General features: G+C 40.8%; 1 protein-coding gene across 1 annotated transcript; it reads left to right on the top strand.

Annotated features, from left to right (window-relative positions):
- Nucleotides 1-12,459: 12,459 nt before the first annotated feature.
- Nucleotides 12,460-21,497, top strand: LOC6534578 (protein embryonic gonad). The gene is made up of 3 exons (XM_002095218.3): nt 12,460-13,255; nt 18,352-18,429; nt 20,084-21,497. Exons 2-3 carry the CDS (start codon nt 18,352-18,354, stop codon nt 21,134-21,136), a joined length of 1,131 nt encoding a protein of 376 aa, XP_002095254.2. The 5' UTR covers nt 12,460-13,255; the 3' UTR covers nt 21,137-21,497.
- Nucleotides 21,498-22,887: the final 1,390 nt, after the last annotated feature.

Here is a 22,887-nt window from a genome sequence, read left to right as displayed (position 1 = left end):
GCTGTGAAATATGATGCGCAGTCCTCAAATACTAATTAGCTCTACCATGCGTCCCCCCGGCGAATCAAACCTGAATTTCCTGGCTGAGATGGCTTCCTCCATCTTTGTTACAGTTAAAAAAATACCTCTTCCAACCTATTTCCATTGGTGTGTCTAACAAATTGTGAAAACAAATTACTGTCATAACTGTCGGCATTACAAACTAACAACAATCAATACATCAATCACTGCCCCTTGTCAACTCTAAGAAAACTCAGGAACAGCCACAACATTAATGAGTTATGACAGTTTCCAGAGCTACAAAAAGTGGAATATATTCTGATGAAATCTTTTTCTTTCTTCCTCCATGTTCCGTGCAAATATAAGATACTGTCTACGTCTAACAGCAATGCGAAAATGACAAAAACCCAGGAATTTAATAATATGAAAGCACAGGGAGCCACTTCTCTTAGCTTGGTAAAATAAATGCGGAAAAAGTATACAACTAAATGATTACAAAAATCCAAATTGAATTTTGCCATAAATCGACTCCCGGACTGCCACTAATCAAAACATAAAATATTCCGGAATAGCCACTGTATAAATTCTAAGGTAAACGCACAAACTACAAAAAAATGGATCCGTCACAGTCGACTACTGTATGATCTAATATATATTATTATGTATATTATTAGGGGTAGTATATTTATTAGTATGAACTACGCTAGCTGTTAACCTCTAAAGTACCATTGAAATTGTCTAGCCCAAAAATAAAGTTCATTTTATAGTTTCTATAAAAATAATATTATTAATCCTATTTTAATATTTATTATTTAAAAACTTCTTCTCAAAGAGCTAAATATACATTGTATCAAAACATCTTTGAAAAAGTAATACAAATGAGCTTTTACTTGTCCTAAATTGGTAAAAGTACATTGACTATAAACTCTTTCAAGCCTAATTATTGTAAACGAAAATCTTTATTTTTTATGTATTACTTTTCGTCAATTACCTGGTCAATCTATATAGTAACATGCCCTTTCGACACTTTTAACTTTTTATAGGGCGACAAAGTAACATTGGGTGACGGTCTATAACGGTGCCGCTCTGAGATCATCCAAGAGATTCGGTTGGCAGGGAGCCAGGTGAAGGGGAATCCAGGGAAGCTAGACTGGCGAGGAGCCTGGCAATCAATAACTTAAATTACAAAGTAATTGCAGAGGCATTCACAGCACGCTGAAGCAGCTTCGCTGCGCTTTCAGTCCGCCACCAACATCAATAGCAGTTGGAACGCAAAGAGTCAGGAGGAGGCAAACCCAGCCTCATCAGTATCAGATGCTGCATCGACATCGGAATCGGCATCAGACTGGGACTCAGACTCAGATTGAGCATCATCCGCAGCACCTGAGGTTCTCGGTACGCCGCTGGCTGTCGTCACAAATGTTACACTTGATGGTAATGATGATGGACAGATTGGTACCAAAGTCACTCAAAAAGCGTTGCCGTTGCCAGCTCCTCAGCTCCACAGCTCCACAGCTCCGATTCTGATACCCAGACAGCGGATAAAGCCGAGCCTCAGCCCCGGGCTCTGGATCTCAACTTGGATCTAAAGCTGAAACTCAGGCTGACTCTGAGGCTGGGGCTGGGGCTTGGGGCTTGGGGCCAAGCCAATCCGGTAGCCGGTCTGTCAGTAAGTTGAAAATTGTTTTAAAATTGCTGTTACATGTCTGAATGCAAGCAGATTGAATTACAAGCTGGCCGAGCAAATGCTTTCTGATCAACATCACAGTCACTGACTGTGGAGCTGCTACCGACTTCGGACTGTTTGACTTCGACTGCGACTGCGACTGGAGTCTAAAATTAAATATTGCTGCACCCGATGGTAAAATCAGTCAACCCATACAAATATGGTATAATCTAAATTTAAGTGTTGACACATTCGACTCGTAGTCAACTGAAATCGGTGCAAGAACTGTTAACAACATTTTCTTTTGTCTTTTTTTTCAGATTTTAGGGTCAATGGTGCAACTGGATTTTTGGTGAAGTGAATAGAAGTTACAAAACAAAAATAAACCATTAGATAGTGGTTTCAATAATTATAATAATTTTAAATATGAATAATTTTAATATGAATATGAAGAAAGTGGTTCTAACTGTGGTATCAACGGGTAGATTATTTTCATAACCCTTGATAAATTTCAAATCATGTCTTATTGCTTTCAAAAACGAGTATTTAATGCCGAATAGTTTAAAAATTAATAATTGCTAGTATTAATATTATAACAAGAGTAAACCATAAGTGAGTGCTATGAGTAATTAATTGGAAGATCATACTGCGAAAAGGACCATGCATTTAAATAAGTATTAAATACATAGGAATGCCTTTGCAACATTAGAAATTGCCTAGTATATTCAACTATATGGCGTTGCGGGATTAGCACAACTTCATTGCCCAGAGCATTTCCCTTCCTGGGACCCAAAGATCCAAAGAAGCCGTCGCAGCATTTCCCAATTGACGGCAGTTTTAATTTATGTGATTAGACTTGCAAAATGATGCGACACCCGGAGAAAGAGCGCCGAACGGCATATTGAAATCGTAGCCGCAATCGAGTAGGAGTTCCGAGTTAGAAGAGGCTAAATGGGATCCAGGAGGTGCCGACGGAATGGAGGAGCGCGTGACACTCGCCGCTCGGGCCGCTTATCTTTTATTTAACATGCGCGCTCTGTATAAATATGGAGGAGTCGCAGTGCGCGGCATCCACAAGACTGGCCCACTCCGCGGAATAGCTTCATTTGTGGCATCCCGGCTGCTGGCACTCGCTGCCATTCCTGCACTTCATTAATTATGCGAACTGCTCTCGAAGCAGATTGGACCAGAATTAATGGACATGGTATGGGAACTGGTCCGCGAATGGAGACGGAGACGGAGACCCGGCCTGCGGACGTCGTTTGCGGCATGATAAAGTTGTAATTTGTTGGCAGTTAAAGGTGTTGCTTATAGTGCAACTAATCGACATCATAAACTAAACTATGCGTGGCTAAACGAGATCGGTTAATGTGTGTCCGCCAAATGATGATGACACTGTACAGTGCACTGCAATGGAGTGGACGAATGCCCGTCTCCACTACGAGTTCAATTACACGATCTGGGATGGTTACTGGTGTAATAAATTGTGGGATGGCTTTTAGTTGTAAAAGACCTAATTGAAAACGGCTTAGAAGTGGGCCAGGCTCCTGTGAATTACTCTTTCCTTTGGAATTCATCAAATAGTTCCTCACGGCACTCCTTAAATACACTTTTTTCTTGAGCACATGGCCAGTTAATTTTTTTATTTCGTTTTTTTACTGCACGTGTAGTAAGAAAATTAAGAACTATTCTTCGGCATCTTTTAAATTAATTTTATGCTTTTCCAACTACACTTCATGAGGTCCCTGGCTTTATAATTTCTTCAAAGAAGAGCAAGGAATAATATTCTTCATATACAGCTAAGTCAACTTTGTGTTTCGATTGACACGGAATGGCAAACGCAAGCTATAGCCGTTTATAACTTTTCCAGTTTCAATCTCGTTGGCGAGTAATTAAGCTTCTTTTCAGCGGCGACAAAAACTTTCTCCACTGTTGCCAGCCTGAGAATTCGGTACACGAAAACCCACCGTTGGAGATTCGCTAAGCCAAATTCTGGTTGCCGTCTGGTCAAGGGGTCGGGGGGTCGGGGTCGTTGGCGTCCACACACAATATTTTTTAAATTAAATTATCAGAAAGAATTTCACTAGTTGGCATGCCGAGCCCAGCCCCCGCTAGGCCACGCCCCCTGCCCCTGCCCCTGCCCCTGCCCCAGCCGCCCCTTCGCAAGCATGAGGGGAAGGGAGAGAAGCGCGGACAGTGGGGGTTTTGCAGAAAGAAAAGCCAAGACGAGAAAAGAAATTCCGAAAATTTTCCCACACTTCTCGAAGGAGGCGCACGCACACACAAAACCACACACACACACAGACACACGAGTGGTGGAAATAGAGAGAGAATAGAGTGCGGCGCATGCGCAGCCACTCATATTTGTTTATGGCTGTAGAAGAAGCCCGGCAGAAGATGAAGTATAAGCAGAAGAAGCAGAAGAAGCAGGAGAAGCAGGGCACTTGCAGCACGGAGCACATGTTGCATTTGCCTCCGCTGCCGTTTTGTTCTTGATGAGCTGCATTATATGGCTGTCATGCATACGAGCCGGCAACTGGAATGGCCAGCGGACGTCGGACGGCGGAGGTGAGGTGGAGGTGGAGCCGGGCCAGAAGTTGAACACCGGCTCACAGGAGAGATGACGACGTCGCCATCGACATGGGCAGAGAAGAGACGCAGCACAGCCGCAGACAGTGACACTGGCTTAGACAGCGAGGCCGCGGCGAATGCTGGCACTGAAAAAAATGTATACCAAGATTAATGTGATTTGATTTTACATCATATGTATGTATGTATTAAGTAGTCACTCGTACAACTATGTAAAACCATTCAGGAACTTTTTGCGCCAAAATATTAATAAATAAATACTCATTCTTCTTGAGATTATAAAAGGAATTGAAGTTTAGCTTTTAAGATGATGCAAAACAGCTGACCGGAAATAAAACAAGGGAATATATATATATGTACATATCTATATTTATTCGAAATATATGTATATATATATAAAATATACTTTTCAACAAGTATACCGATTTACTCTACGATCTATGAATATAAACAATAACCCGAATTGGAATTTATCCGTTGATTTACTACTTAGGTATGGAGACGGTCAGATTGTATATTGAAAAGGTAAGCTCATTACAAATTGTTGGTTGCTTTGTAAAATACATTATAAGTTTAACTAAGTAATAGTTATACTTTCGTTATTTTTCTGTCGTCATTTAATTTTCCAATGAATCCTGTAAACATTATCCTACATAACAAAAAGATATGTTAGATTTTAAATAATAATTAATTCAATACCATCCCAATGCATGCAGTTAAAAGATGTACAAGGGCGTATGAACTTACCACAACATCAAACAAATGGATACATTTAAAATTATCAACAAATATGCTTACAATTTTTCCTAAGTGTAAAGGCCGTTCGGGGCAATACGGACTCATCTGGAGGCCAAATGGGCAGTGCATGGGGGCATAGGGGTATGGGGCATCGGACATCGAGTTTCCACTTGTTACCTGGTTGCCGCTATTTACCTTTTGGTTCTTCTTGTTCTCTTTTGTCTCGTCGCGTTTTCACTTTAGCGGTTCTTCCGCGGCTTTTTCCCTCATGTTTGACTTGCAGTTTTGTCTTTGAGCACTGGCACCAAATTCTATTTTTCACGTGAACGCCCTCAGCATTTCAAGTTCTTCATTGGCGACAAAAGGAAATCTTATGGGAATGAGGATAACTGAGAAAAGTTACTAAAATGTGCGAGACAAGCAAAAATTGCTTATTTCGAGGCAAGAAGTTTTATATTTCACTCTTCTGCTGCTATTGTAACAAAGACTACACAAAGCATTTCTATATCGAATTATTTTCTTTAAACAATAACCGTAAATAAGACATTAAAGTGTTTCTTTTCCCAATGGTACTTCTGCCCCACCTTTACTGCCTGGCCAATAGATCAATCAGGTTGAAAGTAGTTTGGTCGAAAAAAAGTGATGGTTTATCCGAAGAAAGTCGGTAATTATATCGATCAGCTCCGATTATCGACGCGCAAAGTTTGGCCGACGAAATCCTAAGGCGATGGTTGCCTGCGTGACGTGAATACGATATTGCAGAATGGCTCGAACTCTTGCTTTCTATACATCTATAGCTCTATACCTCAGAGTCCTCCTAGCCCCCTGGAATAACCTACACATCTGGCGACAACAGCTGCCCCAATGTTATTGCTGGCTTTTGGTTTACCGCACGACAAATTGCTTTGCTTTTGGCATCTCCGAAGCGGCCCCAGCCTCAGGATTCGCCATATATGGCCAGGAGCCGTAGACACTTTGCGTGTCCGTGTATTGGTGCTGCATTCATGTCCATGTCTGCACTAAACAAATTGTTAAATTTATTGCCTTTCGTAAAGAATGGTCCCAGTCACAGCCGGAGAAGCAGAGCAACGAAACGCTGCAATTTTTTTCTGCAATACTCTAAACTCTGGAGTTTCTGGAGTGCGAGGAAACGCAGCACAGCTCTTCTTACCAATCACTGTTTACTATTTAACCCCTCACTATTTACCATTTACTGAAAGCAGCCCTCTGGCCAACTTTAAAGCCACCAAGTTGGCCATGTTCGCATTGATCTGACTATGACAGCTCTGGCATTTCGGCATTTAATTAATTAGCGAACGTGAACTGCCCAAGTTAGCGAATGATCGGCCTCTCATTGGCGCCGTTGTCAATCACTCAATCAATCGATCAATCAGCGCAAAGCAGCAACATTCCAGCGACTTGCTTTCGTAGCATGTGGAGTGAAAAATTACTCCAAGATGGAAAAACAGAGAACGGAGAAAAGCGTTTCGAATATGCAGGATAGAATGTCTAATGACCGAGTGGAAGCTGAGAAACTATCGGGAAATAACAACTGGAAAGTTTGATTAAGATGGTAACTGACTTTAAATCACATATATTTTGTAACTTAAACATTATTCTCGATTTGTTATTGAACTGATTGGTTTGAACTAAGGTTATGTTAAAAAACAATTTATGAATAGCCCTTTTCACTTCCCTATCAAAACCAAACAAATAAAGTTAAGATGAGTTCCAATTTTTAAACTGAGGATACTACATATGTTCCTTTCGCTGAAATCATAAACAAACTGAGACATAAGCATTGATGCTCTTTCTACCTTACCGCCCACAAAAAGAATCATTTATGTCCCAGCGGAAATGACAAAAGCCCCAAGAAGCTTCCAAGATAGCCCAAGAAAATGTAACAAATTTCGCCGTGCTGCTCATAAAATACCATTTATCCAGATCTCGGAGGCACAAACAATTGGGAAGGATCGAGCGGCTAGAGGATCCCAAGCAAATTAGGAGGTTAATGAAGAATTTACATTGTTTGCCAAAACGAATTATTATTAAGCATGCACTGGCTCGAGGATTGGGATTGGATTGTGGATGTGGATGGGCATGTGCATGTGGATCTCTGCGGTCAACGAGCAGCAGAGACCAATTATATTGCCGAGCTTTGATCTTGCGACTGGTTCTAGGAGCTATCCATGGGCTCCTTGGACTGCTCAGGTCCCCGGCCCGGACTATTAAGCATACCGAAAGAAAGTTGGAAAATGTGAAGCAATTGTTCCTGGCATTTCGACTGCACTTTGTTTTCGGGCCGACACATCTACACAGCGACACCGAACAGGGGAGAGGCCTCTAATTCCCACTGCGCAGACAAGTTAAAGCCAAGTTCACCGAATATTTGGCCGGCCGCCAAGATTACGCATTGCGAATAAATCAAATGAAGCGTGTGCTATGCTCGAAGGAAAGTTCCCCCAATTTAAGACGCATTCAATTAATGTCAGTCGTAAAACGTGCAGAAAAAGCAAAACAGAAAAGAAAACCAAGTCAACACCCAGAAGATTTATAGGGCAAACCGTTTTTTTTTTGTTTCGCCCCTCGCAGAACGCTCCAAAATCCACTTAACTGCGGCTTGCTGTGGCCAAGCCCCGAATTTCGTCGTTCCACATGTGTGGAGAGGTGTCTGGGCACCAGACCCCAAAATCCCAAGCCTCAAACCCCTGCACCCAGATCAGATCCAGGCTTTAACATCAACCATGAGGCACCGAAAAAACGCTCCAATTTGTCACTTTAGCTTAGGCCCGAGCGGGCAAGATGCAAAAACTCTGTTGTTGCCCTGCCAAAAGGGATCTGGGTTTATTAGAAACTTTGAAAGGGCGTCTTCGATAACATGGACTCTTCAAATGGACTCCTTTTTAGTTTTAAAACGTTTCAACGTAAGCTTCAGAGTAAAGCAATTTATTATTTATATTTATGATCTGCATACTATTAAAGAGGTGAACAAATAAATTAAGAGTATCTCCAACTCGTATTGGCCGAAAGATTCCCTTGTTAGCCGCAAAGAGGAGCAAAAGTGAGCCAAGGCAGATCGCACAATTATTATTAGTATCTTTTTGAGGGAAGCCGCCGACTCGGGCGAAAACTAAAGCACGCGCTCTTAACAAATTAGGCTGCGAATTTATGCGAGTCGCTGGCTGAGAAGAGGGAAATGACATCAGAGGCCAAATATGTGCCCCAAAAAGGAGCGGCTCCAAATGGAGTACGAAGCAGATGAGCGATGGAATGCAGCCGGCAGATGGATGAAAGGAAATCTAGATCGAGGTCCGCATCCGACAGATAGAGATTCAGATACAGCTACACTTGGGAGCCTTTCGCTTTAGCAAGCCTTGGTCGCCGAAAAACTGTGGCCAAAAAAAGGACTTTAAGTGTATCCCATGACAGGACGCAAACTAGTTTCCCTTAAGCAGAACAAATTACTCGACTGATCTGCACCGGGAGTTATGCAAATTCATCGCTGTGTGATTTATTCGGGCTGGGAATGTCTTGGGAGACGAAGCCTGTCCTCGCATAAAGTGAGGCAAATAGCCCGGCTGTTGTCCTTGTCAGGATGCCAACTGCTCTTCCCTCGCGTCGACACCTTTATGAAGTGTCAAAGTCAAGGGCCGGGAGCGAGTTCATTAATTTGATATGATCCGTGATCTTGAAAGGCTCAAGAGCCGAATTCATGCGGGACACTCAAACTCATTCCAATTCGTATACGCATTCAATGCTCGGTGTTTATGTACATAATTGTTGCATAATAAACACATTAATCACCGATGCTTGGCTGGAGTTCCATGGCAGATGAAGGAGTCCTATTTTGCAGGGGATGCTTAATGTGTCTGACATTGCTAATGATTCAAGATGATGTTTTGATGCATTTCATTTATGTACCCCTCCCTACTACACAAAAAATTGCCCAAAAATCTAAGCATCTGCCATTATCCATTTCATTGAGAAGCATGGAATATGAACGATTGCTGGTATATCAAGCTATAGCTTATAGAAATATCGGATAGGTTGACTTATAAAGCGTTTTAATGAAATATATGAAGAAAATAACTTAACTTAAAACTTCAAGTACTACACAGTAAATGCAAATGCAAATGGCATCTAACTCTTGGTAATAACGCTTTTTGGGGATTCTATAGATGAGCCCTCTGCCATGTATCCTTACATCGACAATAGTATTGTCAGCGGCTGGGGGATCAGGAGGAAAAAGGAGAAGGGGTTACATGTCTATAACTTACAGCTATAGCAAGACACAGCAGCAAAAATATGTCCATGCTACGTATTCCTCACTCCCTCTCTGTTGCCTATCCAGCAGCTATCTCTATCTGACTTCATGCAATGCAATGCAATTCTAAAAATTGAATTATTCATGGCGATTGTACGACAATCAATTGAAATAGAAATAAAATGCTGCCTTCCAGTTGTAGCGAATGTTGTTGTTGGCGATGTTGTTGCGTCTAAACGCGTTGTTGTTGCAGAGATCGCTACCGCCTTTGACATGTGCGCAGATCGATTTTTCAGATTTTTTTGGCTCGGTTTGGCCTGCGTCCGTTCAATTGAAATTGTGATTTAAAGTATCTGTATCTGGATCGATTTGGCAATCGATCGCATGTCGCCAAATGTCTTTAACTCTCTGGTATTCCGGCTTCAAGTCAGCTTCGGAAGATTTGTCGCCTATTTTGTTTGTGCCTCGCAGTGATTTCTTTCGCAGATTCGTCTTCTTTTTTGGCCATGGCCAATTTGTATTTGGCCATGCCAGCGCACAAAACAGACCTGTTTAAGTGTTTGGCAATCTCCGATTGACTGAAGTTTTCTTTAAAAAGTTTGAGGACGTCGTATTAGAAAAAAAGTCAGTTTACTTGGTTGATACTTTAGCAAACTTTGAAATATAGTTAATTAATGCATTGAAATCAAATTTGTTTAAGGCTTAACAAATAACAATATAATCTTGCTTTATAACAAAGTTACTTTTTGAATTAATACATCATTAGCATTAACGATATACTCAACATTTTGTTAATATAAAATATTTCTTTGTTAAAAAAAGAAAGCGTTTCCGACCTTATAAAAAATATATATATTCTTATTCAGGATCAATACCCAAGTCGATCTGGCCATGTCCGTCTGTCTGTCCGTCCGTATGAACGTTGAGATCTCAGGAACTATAAAAGTTAAAAAGTTGGTACTCCAGAGACATAGACGCAGCACAAGAAAAATGTTTTGTTATTTTTTTATTTATTTTGTTAGTATTGTATATTTCTAACGATTAGCCAAAAAACTTTTTGCCACGCCTACTCTAACGCCCACAATATAACAAAGACTGTCTGTTAAAATTTCTCCTTCGCACTTCCACTAGCTGAGTAAGGGGTATCAGATAGTCGGTGAACTCCGCGTTTTCTCTGTTTTTAAATGTGAATGTGTCTTTTGCATGTGTTTTAATACAATTTAAATTACGTTTATACTATGTATTAAATATGTGTCTTTTGCATGTGTTTTAAAACAATTTAAATTACGTTTACACTATGTATTAAATACAATTAATGACCGGCTTGAAAGTAAGTCAACTACCTCTTTTGATAATTAGATTATCGTTACACGCTCTCTGTATCGCTTCCAGTGGCAAAAATTTGAGGCAGATTGCGCTCTAATAAATATGAGCAACCATCAAAGCTAATGCACCAACTCATCACCGGGAGATGAACACGAGAGCAGGCCAGATACGCATGAGCCCGTTGCCAAGGCCCAAACTTAATTAAAAATTTGGAGAGAGCGGAGGGAAGATTTCAGATTTGCCCACGAGCAGAAGAAATTTTAATATGACGACCAAATTGCAGCGCAGCAGCTTCAGGAGCTGCATCGCCAGTTGGCAGATTATGACGACAACTATGCTGACAGGCAGAGCCAGAGGAAACTACTCCAAGAAACTAGCCAGATTTTGTTGCAGTTGCAGTCGGATTCATGAGTCTCCGTTCCAGTTCATGGCTAAATGCTTTTGGCTGTGATAAATTACACGTCGTTTTAGAGTGTTGCGCTTCCTTGTTACTCCGTCAAGTGGTGTTGACACGGCCGCGGCGAATGCAGAGTATTAAACGATCTCCGCCGTGGCAGTCTTCCTCCGTCCAGTGGTGTTATTAAAATGAAATCATCATCATCAACAAGTGACAGAAGCCGAGAGCCTGAGTCTGAGTCTGAGTCTGAGCTGAGATGAGCTGAGATGGAGGCACGGACAAAGACTGGTCAAATGCCCGGGGATCCCTTGAGTGGGCATCTCGGCGCACGAAGGCCATCTGATCATGCTCATGACAGGAGAATTCAATTAGACATATGAAAACGCGTTGATTGTTCCACTGGCAATTTCCTGCTGGTGGAAATCCAATTTAAGGAGTGAGGTTTTGGCATTGATTTTCTAAGTATCGTGTCGAATGGTGTTAAATGGGTAGGCTATTTACAAAGCAGTATGCTCGGGGCTATGTTAAAAGCAATTTCATGATAGAATTACCCTATTTACAGCTCACAGGAATAATATAGTTCGAGTGACGAGTGTTGTATGCTACCTAAAATATTTATACAATGCCCCAGGATATTTTGTATGTTTCCCATGTTGTTTTTTCCAATCGTAATCTATTCGACAAAGACTCACATACAATTTAGGCGACAAACTTGTTTTCTCCATTTTGCGGGCCAAGCAACAAATAAGCTCTGATGTTTTCTTGGTATCTCCCAATGTTTATTTACACTGATCGCCGGGCATTAAGTGCCCACCTCCTTGCCACATTAGTCGTCCAATACGAGTTCAAATGGATGCACATGCACAACCAAGCAAACCAGAGCCAACACTCTCGTGTTCAATACACTCAAATGATAACAGTACCGTGTGTAAAGTCAACTGGGGGTAAAAACTCAACAGCCAACAGCCAACCGCATCGACACAATATTCAATGGAAACGAACGAAACGTTTTGAGATCGTGCCAGTGCCAACAGCCAACCACAGAGCAGCTCTCAGAAGAAGCGACGCTTTAACATTTCCGGAGAGCGGAGTCTCGAGCCGAACTGCAAATGTACAGCAAACATGTTCGAAGCAAAGTCTGTACAATGGTGCACTTGGAGAAATGGATAATGGAAAATGTTAGCTGTTAGCGATGTCATAAAGGCTGAAATCATAAATATTCTTATTATTAGCATAAAATTTGCCTAGATCATCCCTAATTTAGGTACCAAATATTATATTTTAAAATCAATAAATTATAAGCAACTCGTTTATGCAACTATAAAAGTATTCAAGTATATGTAAAAATTTAATATAGTTGTGGATTCTAGAACAATCCAAAGTATGTATAAACAAACATCTTTATTTTCTTACGGTAACAATAAAGAAGTAAGCTCAATAATATCTTTAAGAATACAAATAGATTAACCTGAGCTACCTTGTAATTAAATTTCTCAGAGACAGAAACAAGCTTGTCTGAAAAATATCATACAATGTGCTCGGTTAACAGTTCAGTCAACAGTGCAGATCTTGCTGCCTTAACATTGCTGTAAAACCGGCAGAGCGGAGCATGCGCAGCATTCGTCGCAGCAGCTGTTTGCCAAACAGGATTTCCCACAACGGCGGCGGCCGATTAACAGTTAAGTTTCGCCGTGTCCTGCCACTGTTGCAAACGCACACACACAATCTTGAGACGCGTGCGCTTTGTTGTCTTGTTGTCTTGTTGCCGCTGCTGTTAGTGCTGCTTCTGCTGCTGTTCGTGCTGCCGCTGCTGCAGATGCTGCTGCTGCTTCTGCTGGGGTAAGATGATCTTTGAGGCCAGGGCCGCGCTGGCAGTCCGAGTCTGTTTGGCGCTCAGAACGACGGCGACGTTTTAGTCTCGGATGGACGCTACGCTGCCAAGCACCGTCAGTCAGGCTTTCGCTGCTCTCTCGCTCTCGCAATCGGAATCGCAAGCGCATAATATCCGACCGATCGCGAAGTTCTTCGGCACTATGTGCGCCACGTGATTACTGAAGTTTCCTTCGAAAGCCGTCGCTATATCATCAGCGATAATTCGGATTTAAAGTGTCATGTGAAGAGTGTGTTTGGTATAATCAGTTGATTTTCGTTTAAATATACCCCAGTGTTGATGTTGAGAAAAACTAGAAAAATAACATCTAAAAGGGAAACCAAATAAAAGTAGTGATTTGCTCATCGAATTTATGCTGTTCTGGAAATATACAATCTGGAAAAGGTAAGATCGCTCTAACTCTCCTGGTTGACAAAAACAAAACATATTAAGTGAATAAATAAAACATTTATTCATTGAATTAATGAGGCAATAACAAGCTGAAATTCTGCACACATAAATCAAACGCTAATCGCTATAACAATTCATAAATATATGTTGAATAAATATTTAATAAATAACTTTATAAATACCACTTTGCATAATTTTCATAAATTTGGACATTAGGTCAGATAATGTTTTCGGATGGTTGTGTTTGAATATAACAAATTCATAAATGAATATATTTATTAATAGTTGCGCTTGTTAGTACAAACTCTTTCTCAAAACAACAATACAAAGACAAATCTGTTGCAAAGAAAGTTGTCGAATTTGCTTAGTTATCAAGGACCAAGCTTAACTCCCATGAGTTCATAGCCACCACTAAGGACGGCCAAGGGGAACCAGAAAAAGTGTAATGGCGAAGACAAAAGAAGCTCATTGACATGCTCATTAATAATATTATTGCCTTTTGTGCGATAAGTGTCAAGAAATTACTACAATAGGGGCAGAGAATGGACAAAGATGGGAGATATTCAAACTTTTAATTGTCCAACTGCTGTCGGCAATCAAGCAGAAAAGGGCCAGGGGCAGCCTGAAGCGACTGGATCGTGGATCCTCGATCGTGGAGGATGAAGGATCGAGGATGGTGAATGGAGCAAGGAGGATTGCAGATCGCAGATCGAGGATTGCGGAAGCAGACAATTCAAACTAGAGCGTGTGACTGCTGAGTGGATTTGCATACTGCGAATGTCCGTCTCCAGCGACTGGCAAGGCTAATAATAAAGCATATTACCGGCGATTGTACGCCAGATAGAAGGGATTCGGGTTGAGGAAGGGTTTGGATTTGGATTGCAGATTGTGTCAATGCTCCGGGGTTCAGTGGGCTGTGTTCTTGATTCTTGTTCTATTTTGTAGCGGCTTCAAAATATTTGAGACAATCGTGGTTTGCTTGTTTGAACACCTTTTCTCCCTGTGTTGCCTTTATCTGATTTGGCATTGTCCATCATTTTGTTTGCTTTTAAGGACACATTTTTTTTAACCTTGTTTATTATTCTTATTGAGAGAAATCCAACGTTCTTCCCATTTATTTCAGCTCTGTCAACAGAGAGTTGATGAGCTTGTTGAGAATGTGGCAGCTACCAACTGATCTGGTTCTTATTGTCTAAGCCGCTCTGTACTTGTCCCCATCAAGTTCATCTACAGATTTCCAGAGATTAGATCCGAACAATCATCCATTTGGCTTGCGATCAAAATGTAGTTTCTTTAGCAGTTTAGGTTTCTAATTAATTGTCTGTTTCTGCTTAATGTGTAACATTAATCTTGACTTAATCGATAAAATTGACAGCCAAGATCGTTCCTATATTGCGAGAAATGAACAATGGGGATTCCATTTTAAAATTTGAAAGGAACCTGCAGAGTCAAATATTTCGAGCTTGCACAACTCTGGTCTACTCATTGTTTTCCCACAAACCAAACTGGCCATCGGACCTAAGGATTACATTCACCTTATGTTTGGGCTCGGCTTGAGGACTTTTAATTAGCTCCAGGCATGGGAATTATGTCCTCCTCCATGACTTCTGCTACTTCTATTCAGTGAATTAAAGGGGTCCTAAAGATGCTCCAAGAACAAGCCTCTCAAATATGCGGCCGGTTACGTGGATTAGTGGCCTTGGTCGTCGTCGTGATAAAGCTAAAGGATTGAGATGCCGCCAGCGGATAGAGATAGATAGATCTGCAAGTTTATAGCTTAAGCGTGCCGCTCAATTGGATTTCAATCGGGTTTCTGAATAAGGATCGAAATGATCTTTGACTGTTTTGTTCTTAATCTACGTTAATCGGTACAGCAAGATAAATGGTAATTTAAAGCACCTCTATGCAAATTAAACGAATAAATATTTAGTTCTATGAGTGCGCGGCAGAAGGCACACTTTACCGTAAGCAACATCTTTTTTAAAACTTTATTTATGAAAATAGTACAGCAGTAATATGGGATGTTCGCAAAGTCGGAGGTCAAATTTACCCATCTTATGTAATTATAGCCAATTCTCGGCAAACGCGTTGTTTATGAATCTATTTCCCCAATTCTCCCCCATTTCTGTGATATTTTTTCTGGCTAAGTGCAGTCTAGCTTAACACTCCAGCTCCCCAGCTGCATTAACTGCGGTTCTAAGTCGTTGGTACCACGAGACTTTTGTCGGCGATGGAAGATCTCCTCGATGATTTTCCTGCTTTCTTAAAAAGTGCACCGCTGTGCCGAAAATTGTCACGGTTTCGCGTTCGATGGCTCGCTCGCTGTGAAGGTGCAAATTTAATGTTTGCCAATTTAGCAGCGCTCTGCTGTCACCTTTGGTGTCCATTAGCGAGCGTTTATATGCAAAGTGCCGAGCATTGGCAGGCCAGCTTGGGATCTGAAAGCCGGCGGGGTTCGGACGGGGCCAACCACTATCACAGAAGCAGCGCCCCATTGTGGCAGCACCACCTGCTGGGCGCATTTCGCGGAGCAGCTCCCTGCCACTCGCATCCCTGGTCCGGAAAATGTCCAGACTGGGAAACCTCTGAGGAGCACTTATGCTGGCTGGCATTGAAGGGAGTCAGGACGTTCAGGGGCAGTTCTCTTCTCAATGGGGTGATGGGGGAAGATAGTGATAGGTTAGCCACAATACTTTTAATATTAACTTTAAAAATTACACTCATAATAACAGTACTGCAAATATTGACAATACTAAACAGAATTATAACATTTAACAAACATTTATTCTTAGCTTTGCACTTATCAATATATAAGTTACTTATTTTGTACGTAATTTATTCGTTTCATCTTTAAATATTAATTTTTTTTTTGGTTGGACTTCGCAACATAAATATATTTTAAGCTCCTATTGATACTCAAACCATATATATTACACATACTAAACGTATCTAGCTTATTGCCACTTTTAGTGGTTTAAAGATTTAACGCCATAAGCTATCCACCGAGAAGATGTGTAAAGGAAAACACCAATAATTTATAAGTTAAAAAAAAACTAACTTCCGAGATTGATTGAACTGAAGCCAAATAGGTTCTGTTCAATGTAACAACGAGCTTTTCAAGTTTCTGTCCTTCGCATGAAAACGCATGTAATTAAAATAACTTTAAAAATTAAAAATGAAGGAGTCTGTCTATTTAGGCCCGTATTTCCACAAAAGTGGCAGCTAAGGTCTCCATGGAATACATTATTTGCACACAAATGTGTCTAAGAATTTATATTGTATATCCATGACAAAATTGATCCCTCCCTCGGATTCTTCATGCTCATTAAATAGTTGACGCAAGATTTTCGCAGATATTTTATTTGCTCTTCGCCGTATCTTTTCTCGCTTGACCTTAGGCTTTATGGGCTGGCAAAACAAGTCACTGTAGTACATTGCATTAGATGTGTGAAAATGTCTTGCCGGGAAAAGGGAGAGGGGTTCTCGGATGGACGAGGAGGGAAGACGAGGTGCAGGGTCTTCAGACATTGCCGCGACCGAAACTTTGATGGTGCAAGCCCAAACCGGTCGCTGCATACCTCAATTTCTATCCACGACCTGTAGCGAAATAAAAAAGCAAAATTGCGAAAAAAGAATAAAATAAAGAGAAACGCAGTGGGTCATCGGTTATGCATGCTGCTGCTTGCCTCTGGAGTTCCCATTCCTCCTCTGGTGCTTCTTGGCGTGGTTTCGTGGTTGTTCCTATGGCCATGGCCTCGTCTCGATCACAGCTGAGCTGAGCTAGCCCGATGGCCAATGGTTGGTCCGCCAGCAAGAACACAATCCAGCGAAAAAGCCTGTGAAAATAGGCACCATCAATAAAAAGGACAATCGTGAAGGGGTCGCCAGAACTGGACTTTTCAATTAGTCGCATAAAAACACTTTGGATGGATAGAAGAAGCCAGATTTTGCTCAAATTATTTATGTGATATTCACTTCAATTGCCCAACAATTTCAGGGATTTTGTAGCGAAACACAAATGGTTTTTATTCTTTACTAACTGCATATCCACAAATTTGTAACGTTTTAAAGAACCTATTTATATTTGCTTTATATTGAACTATATATTCAATACATGAACTATACTTTCCCTTATGTGCATTATCTTGTGCGAAAGTTAAACTTTAATAGACGTGAAATATAAAGATTATTAAGTCATAATTTTATAAGTCATATTGAAACCGATTAGGACTACTAAATCATAGTTTCGTTGCTTTGGAATGTTTATGGTTCTTATTCGGTATACATAGGTTTTTTATACCCATTAGTCGTAGAGAGAAATGGTACACTAGATTTTTTGAACAGCATGTAACAGGCAGAAAAAAGAGTCAATCTGGCCATGTCCGTCCATATGATCGTTCAGATCTCAGGAACTGTAAAAGGTAAAAGATTAGGACTAAGCATGCGGACTCCAGAAACATAGAGGCCATTTTGCCACGCCAATCTAACGCCCACACATTAGAAAATTTTTTTGATATTTTTTCATTTTTTATTAGTATTGTAAATTTCTATCGATGTGCAAAGAACTTTTGCCACGCCCACCCTAAAAAAAAACCCAAAACTGCCATGCACACTTTTGAAAAATGTGTTGATATTTTTTTCACGTTTTTGTTAGTCCTGGAAATTTTTCTCGATTTGCCAAAAATCTTTTTGCCACGCCACTTTCACTAGCTGAGTAACGGGTATCCGATAGTCGGGGAACTCGATTATAGCGTTCTCTCTTGTTTTTAAATAAAGTTTTGGATTTCATTTGATCATAACCCTATCTTGTTTATAAATACTTCAAAAGGTTTGACATCCGTATAAATGCACTACCTAAGACTATTAGAGAAAGCATCAAGGCTGAAAATAAATAGTGAAATTGTATAAATTAAAGAAGCAAGTGACAACATATAGAGTAAGGACAAGTCAAGTAAATCCAGTAATAATTAAAAGTACTTAAAATTCATTTCTTCCAGATGTTAAATGTTATAATATATAAACATATTTTAATTTGATACCCATTTAATATAATCCAAGTGCACTCTTTATTTCTCCTTTTTTTGTTGCAGATGAACCAGCTGTGCAAAGTGTGCGGCGAGCCGGCGGCTGGTTTTCATTTTGGGGCATTTACATGTGAAGGCTGCAAGGTGAGTTCATTACTATGTGGGAATGGCGACCCAAATCGATATTTTATGTAATTCATTTGTGACAATTGTGAGAAACTGTAGAGATGCGATTTCGCACATTTCGTAGACAAAATGTGCAAAAAATGATCTTGATCTTGGGCTTTACTTTTACACAAAGCATAATCGAAAACATTATTACTGTAATTAAAATTCAATTCGGCAAATTAATCGATTTTTAATTGACTATAAGTAGATACGTGTGCGCACAATACACGGCTTACCTTCAAGTAGCATGGGAAAAAGTGCAAAATTCAGAGCAGTCCGCAGGAGACTCATATATAGAGCTGGGTAAGCCCCAAGGCGAACACAATTGTGAACTGCAGTCAATCAAATAAAAATTACATGCATATTAGATGAGTCAGCACATTTGGAAACAAAAGTCCAAGACACCCATCAAACACCACTCAAAATTGAACTTCAAAACCAACTGGGGGCAAGTTTTCCATCTCCAACGTGAGTTGGCATGGCTCCAAAACAAAGGCAGTCAGCTGTTATACGTTAAATGGATCACGAAGAACATTTTCTTTATCTTATCTTCACAAGTAGTTGACCGAATTATTGACGCATATACTGTAATTGAACCAAGTTCAATGGGTGGAGCACTACATTGGCAGGTGCAAATAATAAAAACAAATGGAGTAATGATGAACCAATTGTGGTAGTTGTTTAGTGGTAGTAGTTGGATAGTGAGGTATAGTCAAATTTCACGACTATTGGATACCCGTTACTGATCTAGTAAAAAAAACAAGAAAGAAATTGGCTAGTAAAATAGTAAACACCTTTTTCAAAACTCTCTTTTCTGGCCATCATGTTTTAGCCTATCAATAAAAATAATATATTAAAAACCAATAACCAAAAAAAATTTGTGGACGTAGGAGTAGGAGTAACAAACATATATTTTTGCATATCGATTTTGCATTTTTAAAAATCTGTGTCTATCTGTGTACTCTGCCTTTGTCCGTGGACGTAGGGTGTATAATGCTTCCATTATCTGGAGCCCAACTCCCACTGTGCATGCCAATAGACTATAATGGCTTGAGAAAAAAGTATGACATTTTCACTTCAGTCCCTGCGATTCTCTGATCCCCGTCCATCATATCGCAGCCAGTGTTGACTCGTCCATACCCGCTCATTGGAGAATCGGCGTTCGATAGCTGAGATGCTGTTTGCTAATATTATATTGAATAAAGCCACTGTCAGGACCATTTATTCGCGAAATGAACCCATTCTCAGTCTGGCGACTTTTTAACTCTCTTCCTGCAAGCATTCGTTTAGTTGGGGATCTAATAGGCTTAAGTCTAAAAAATATCTTGTAAATTATTTTTTATGTAGGATAAAAGTTTAATATATATTTTTAAGTAGCCAGACAAGGTTATAAGTTTCCATTGGCGTAAATAAATAAATAAAATAAATAAATCTGCTGGTAACTTGACGTTCATACAGACAGGATCAGATCGACTCGGATAGAGATCATGATGATACATATAAGTATAGGGTAACGACTCAACGAGTAGCGGGTATAAAAATTAAACATTTTTGAAATAGCTAGTCAACATTACTTCCTGTAATTCTAAAGATAATAAATTACCTATGCACTATTCCTTTTCCTCCGCAGTCCTTTTTCGGTCGTACGTACAACAACATTGCGGCGATAGCAGGATGTAAGCACAACGGAGACTGCGTGATTAACAAGAAGAACCGCACGGCCTGCAAGGCGTGCCGCCTGCGCAAGTGCCTCCTGGTTGGGATGTCCAAGAGTGGCTCCCGCTACGGTCGCCGGTCCAACTGGTTCAAGATCCACTGCCTGCTGCAGGAGCAGCAGACGACGTCGGGCCTCGGAGGAGGGAGCTCCTCCGGAATCGGATCAGGTGGCGGAGTGAGCAGTGCGAGTCTGGAGCAACTGGCGCGATTGCAGCAGGCCAGTAACCAGGCGCGGCAAACCTATCAGGACAAGACCAATCCCTGCATTAAGTCAGCCACAGCGACATCACCCAGGATCGAAAGTGCGGCGGTGGGCACGGGAATCGGTGGCGGCGCCTCGCCGTCAATTCTTCAAGCGGCCAAGCTCCACCACCATCATCACCACCAGCGACAGTTAAAGTTCGAGTCCCGGCTCAGCAACACTCCCAGCGATTCAGGAGCATCATCTGCGGGAGATCCCAACGAAGATGGTGCCACCAGCGTCTTTAGTGGCCAAATCGCAACGCCATCATCCACCAACGCCACCAGCCTACCCAAACTGGATCTGCGGCATCCGAACTTTCCTGCCACCTCAGAGCCAGATGCGGATATGCAGCGGCAGCGCCACCAGGAGCTGCTCGAAATCTTTCGCAGTCACTCGGAGCCCCTGTACAGCTCCTTTGCCCCATTTAGCCACCTGCCACCTGTGCTGCTCGCCGCCGGAGTTCCGCAGCTGCCCATATTCAAGGATCAGTTTAAAGCTGAGCTGCTGTTCCCGACGACCAGCAGTCCGGATATCGAGGAGCCCATCGATCTGTCCTTTAGATCTCGACCGGATCCTGCCAGTCCGATTGCCCACAACTCGAATAGTCCCAGTTTAAGTGAGCCTGCTGCGGCCACCCACTGTTTGGGGGAGTCCCCAAACTTCGTCCGAAAGTCCACGCCTCTTGATCTCACCCTGGTGAGGTCACAAACGTTGACAGGCTGAGATCATCTCGTTATTGCCAGAGAATTCGAGTGCCAAAACAATTTCGAAAACCATAGGCTTAGGTATGTAAAAAGTATTCAATCAACTTGAAATTAGATGGGTTTCAGGATGATTTGCGGTAACTTTAATTCGGTTTACTAGTATATGTATGATTACTTTTGGAAAGTTAGAAATATTCATCTCAGATTAATAAACTATTTAAAAATTGTTTTAAATTCTTATCTACTTAAATTATAAACTACAAAAACATATGAGCAAACCCATCGATTCAAAAACTATTCATATTTTAAAATGCCGAAGGACATTAAACATTTTGGTGCCAGTAAAAATAATGTACAAATATCAATATTAATTTACATAATTATAGCTCAATGACAGTAAAAAACATTATAATAATAACATTTATTAACTTAATAAATGTATAAAACAATACTTAGCCCAATTTATTTTGCTTAAATTTTTATTGTTTTCTTAACTTATGTATAGGAATTCTGTAAGACTAAGATAGGGATTAATAATTTAGAGTGTTGTTCTCGTATTGACTTTTTGTTTGTTTTATTATTTTTAAACTATTTATTTTCTTAGAAAGTTAAGAATTTTAAAATGTAAATAAGGAAACAAATAAAAATGTGTAGAAAAGAAGTAAGCCTTGTTATTGTTTCTGAGCTTCAGTAATTGGTCTTCTGTGTTTTTTTGATCTTCAAGCTTCCAATGGATTTTGACACAATCAGCCTCATTCTATTGACACATGAGCGAACATTTCCTTCCCATCTACAGCAGAAATTTCTTCATTTAACATATATATGGATGTACTTGTATGTATTTTCAATTCAACTGTCACTCCATCTGGGCTTATGTGTATATCCATCAAGACGGAACAGAAAGTCCTGGCTAGTCAATGCGTTATTCATTGCGAAATAGTGCGGGCTGACATATTTCCAAATGTCAGGCTACCTAGATGTTGACTATATAAATGTAATTATGACAGACCAAGACACATGACACAAGTTTATATCAGCGCACGAGGAGAGCACCGGCTGGAACGGGTTGCAGAGACTAAAACAAATGACTTACGAAACGAACGCGCAGTGATTTCCGAGAGAAAAAAAGAGTGCATGTAAGTATATCAATAAATGAGTGAGTTGACCAAGTTATTGTGCAGGAGTAAGTTACAAATGAAACACAGTTTTTTTCGGTAAAGCAATGAAATATGCTGCGAACTCAAAGCAAAACAAATGACTAAGGAAGCGAACTCTAAGTATAGTCTTTTGAACCAACAAATAAGTTAAAAATTGTGTTGTTCAGTCAAGGTTGATGTCATATTGATTATATACCACCCTTTTTAAGCGGGACAACAAAAAGGCCATCACATCTCTGCTGATTTATACACCTTAAACACTTCATTCCACTTACGCTGGTCATCACTCACACTCCGAGGTGTGCATATATACGAAGGCATAACTCTTGATTGGCTGTGAAACTCTCGAATGGCAATTCACACGTCTATCCGATAGGTATACGTCTACATCGGTGTGTTTGGGAGAGTATCTTTGGGAACACGCCCCCCGAGAGCAGCGCACAAAGTGAGATACAAAGCTGAATAATCGCACGACACACGCACAATTAGCCGCGCAAACAGTAGCTGCTGAGCAGAAGTAATACCCCCAGCGATTTCCAAGGGGATCCAGGGGAAGGGGGCCAAAATGGGAGACTGGACATCGTGAGCATGAAACATCGACTCGCGTGCTCAA

The sequence above is a fragment of the Drosophila yakuba genome, chromosome 3L (assembly GCF_016746365.2).
Source record: "Drosophila yakuba strain Tai18E2 chromosome 3L, Prin_Dyak_Tai18E2_2.1, whole genome shotgun sequence".
Taxonomy (NCBI): Eukaryota; Metazoa; Arthropoda; class Insecta; order Diptera; family Drosophilidae; genus Drosophila; species Drosophila yakuba.
The sequence above is the reverse complement of the archived record's forward strand: the minus strand, read 5'-3'. Positions and strand labels throughout refer to the sequence as shown.

Coding starts and splice junctions, on each gene's coding strand:
- LOC6534578 (XM_002095218.3), top strand. CDS start 18,352: ATGAACCAGCTGTGCAAAGTGTGCGGCGAGCCGGCGGCTGGTTTTCAT. Junction 18,430..20,083: donor TTACATGTGAAGGCTGCAAG/GTGAGTTCATTA, acceptor TTTCCTCCGCAG/TCCTTTTTCGGTCGTACGTA.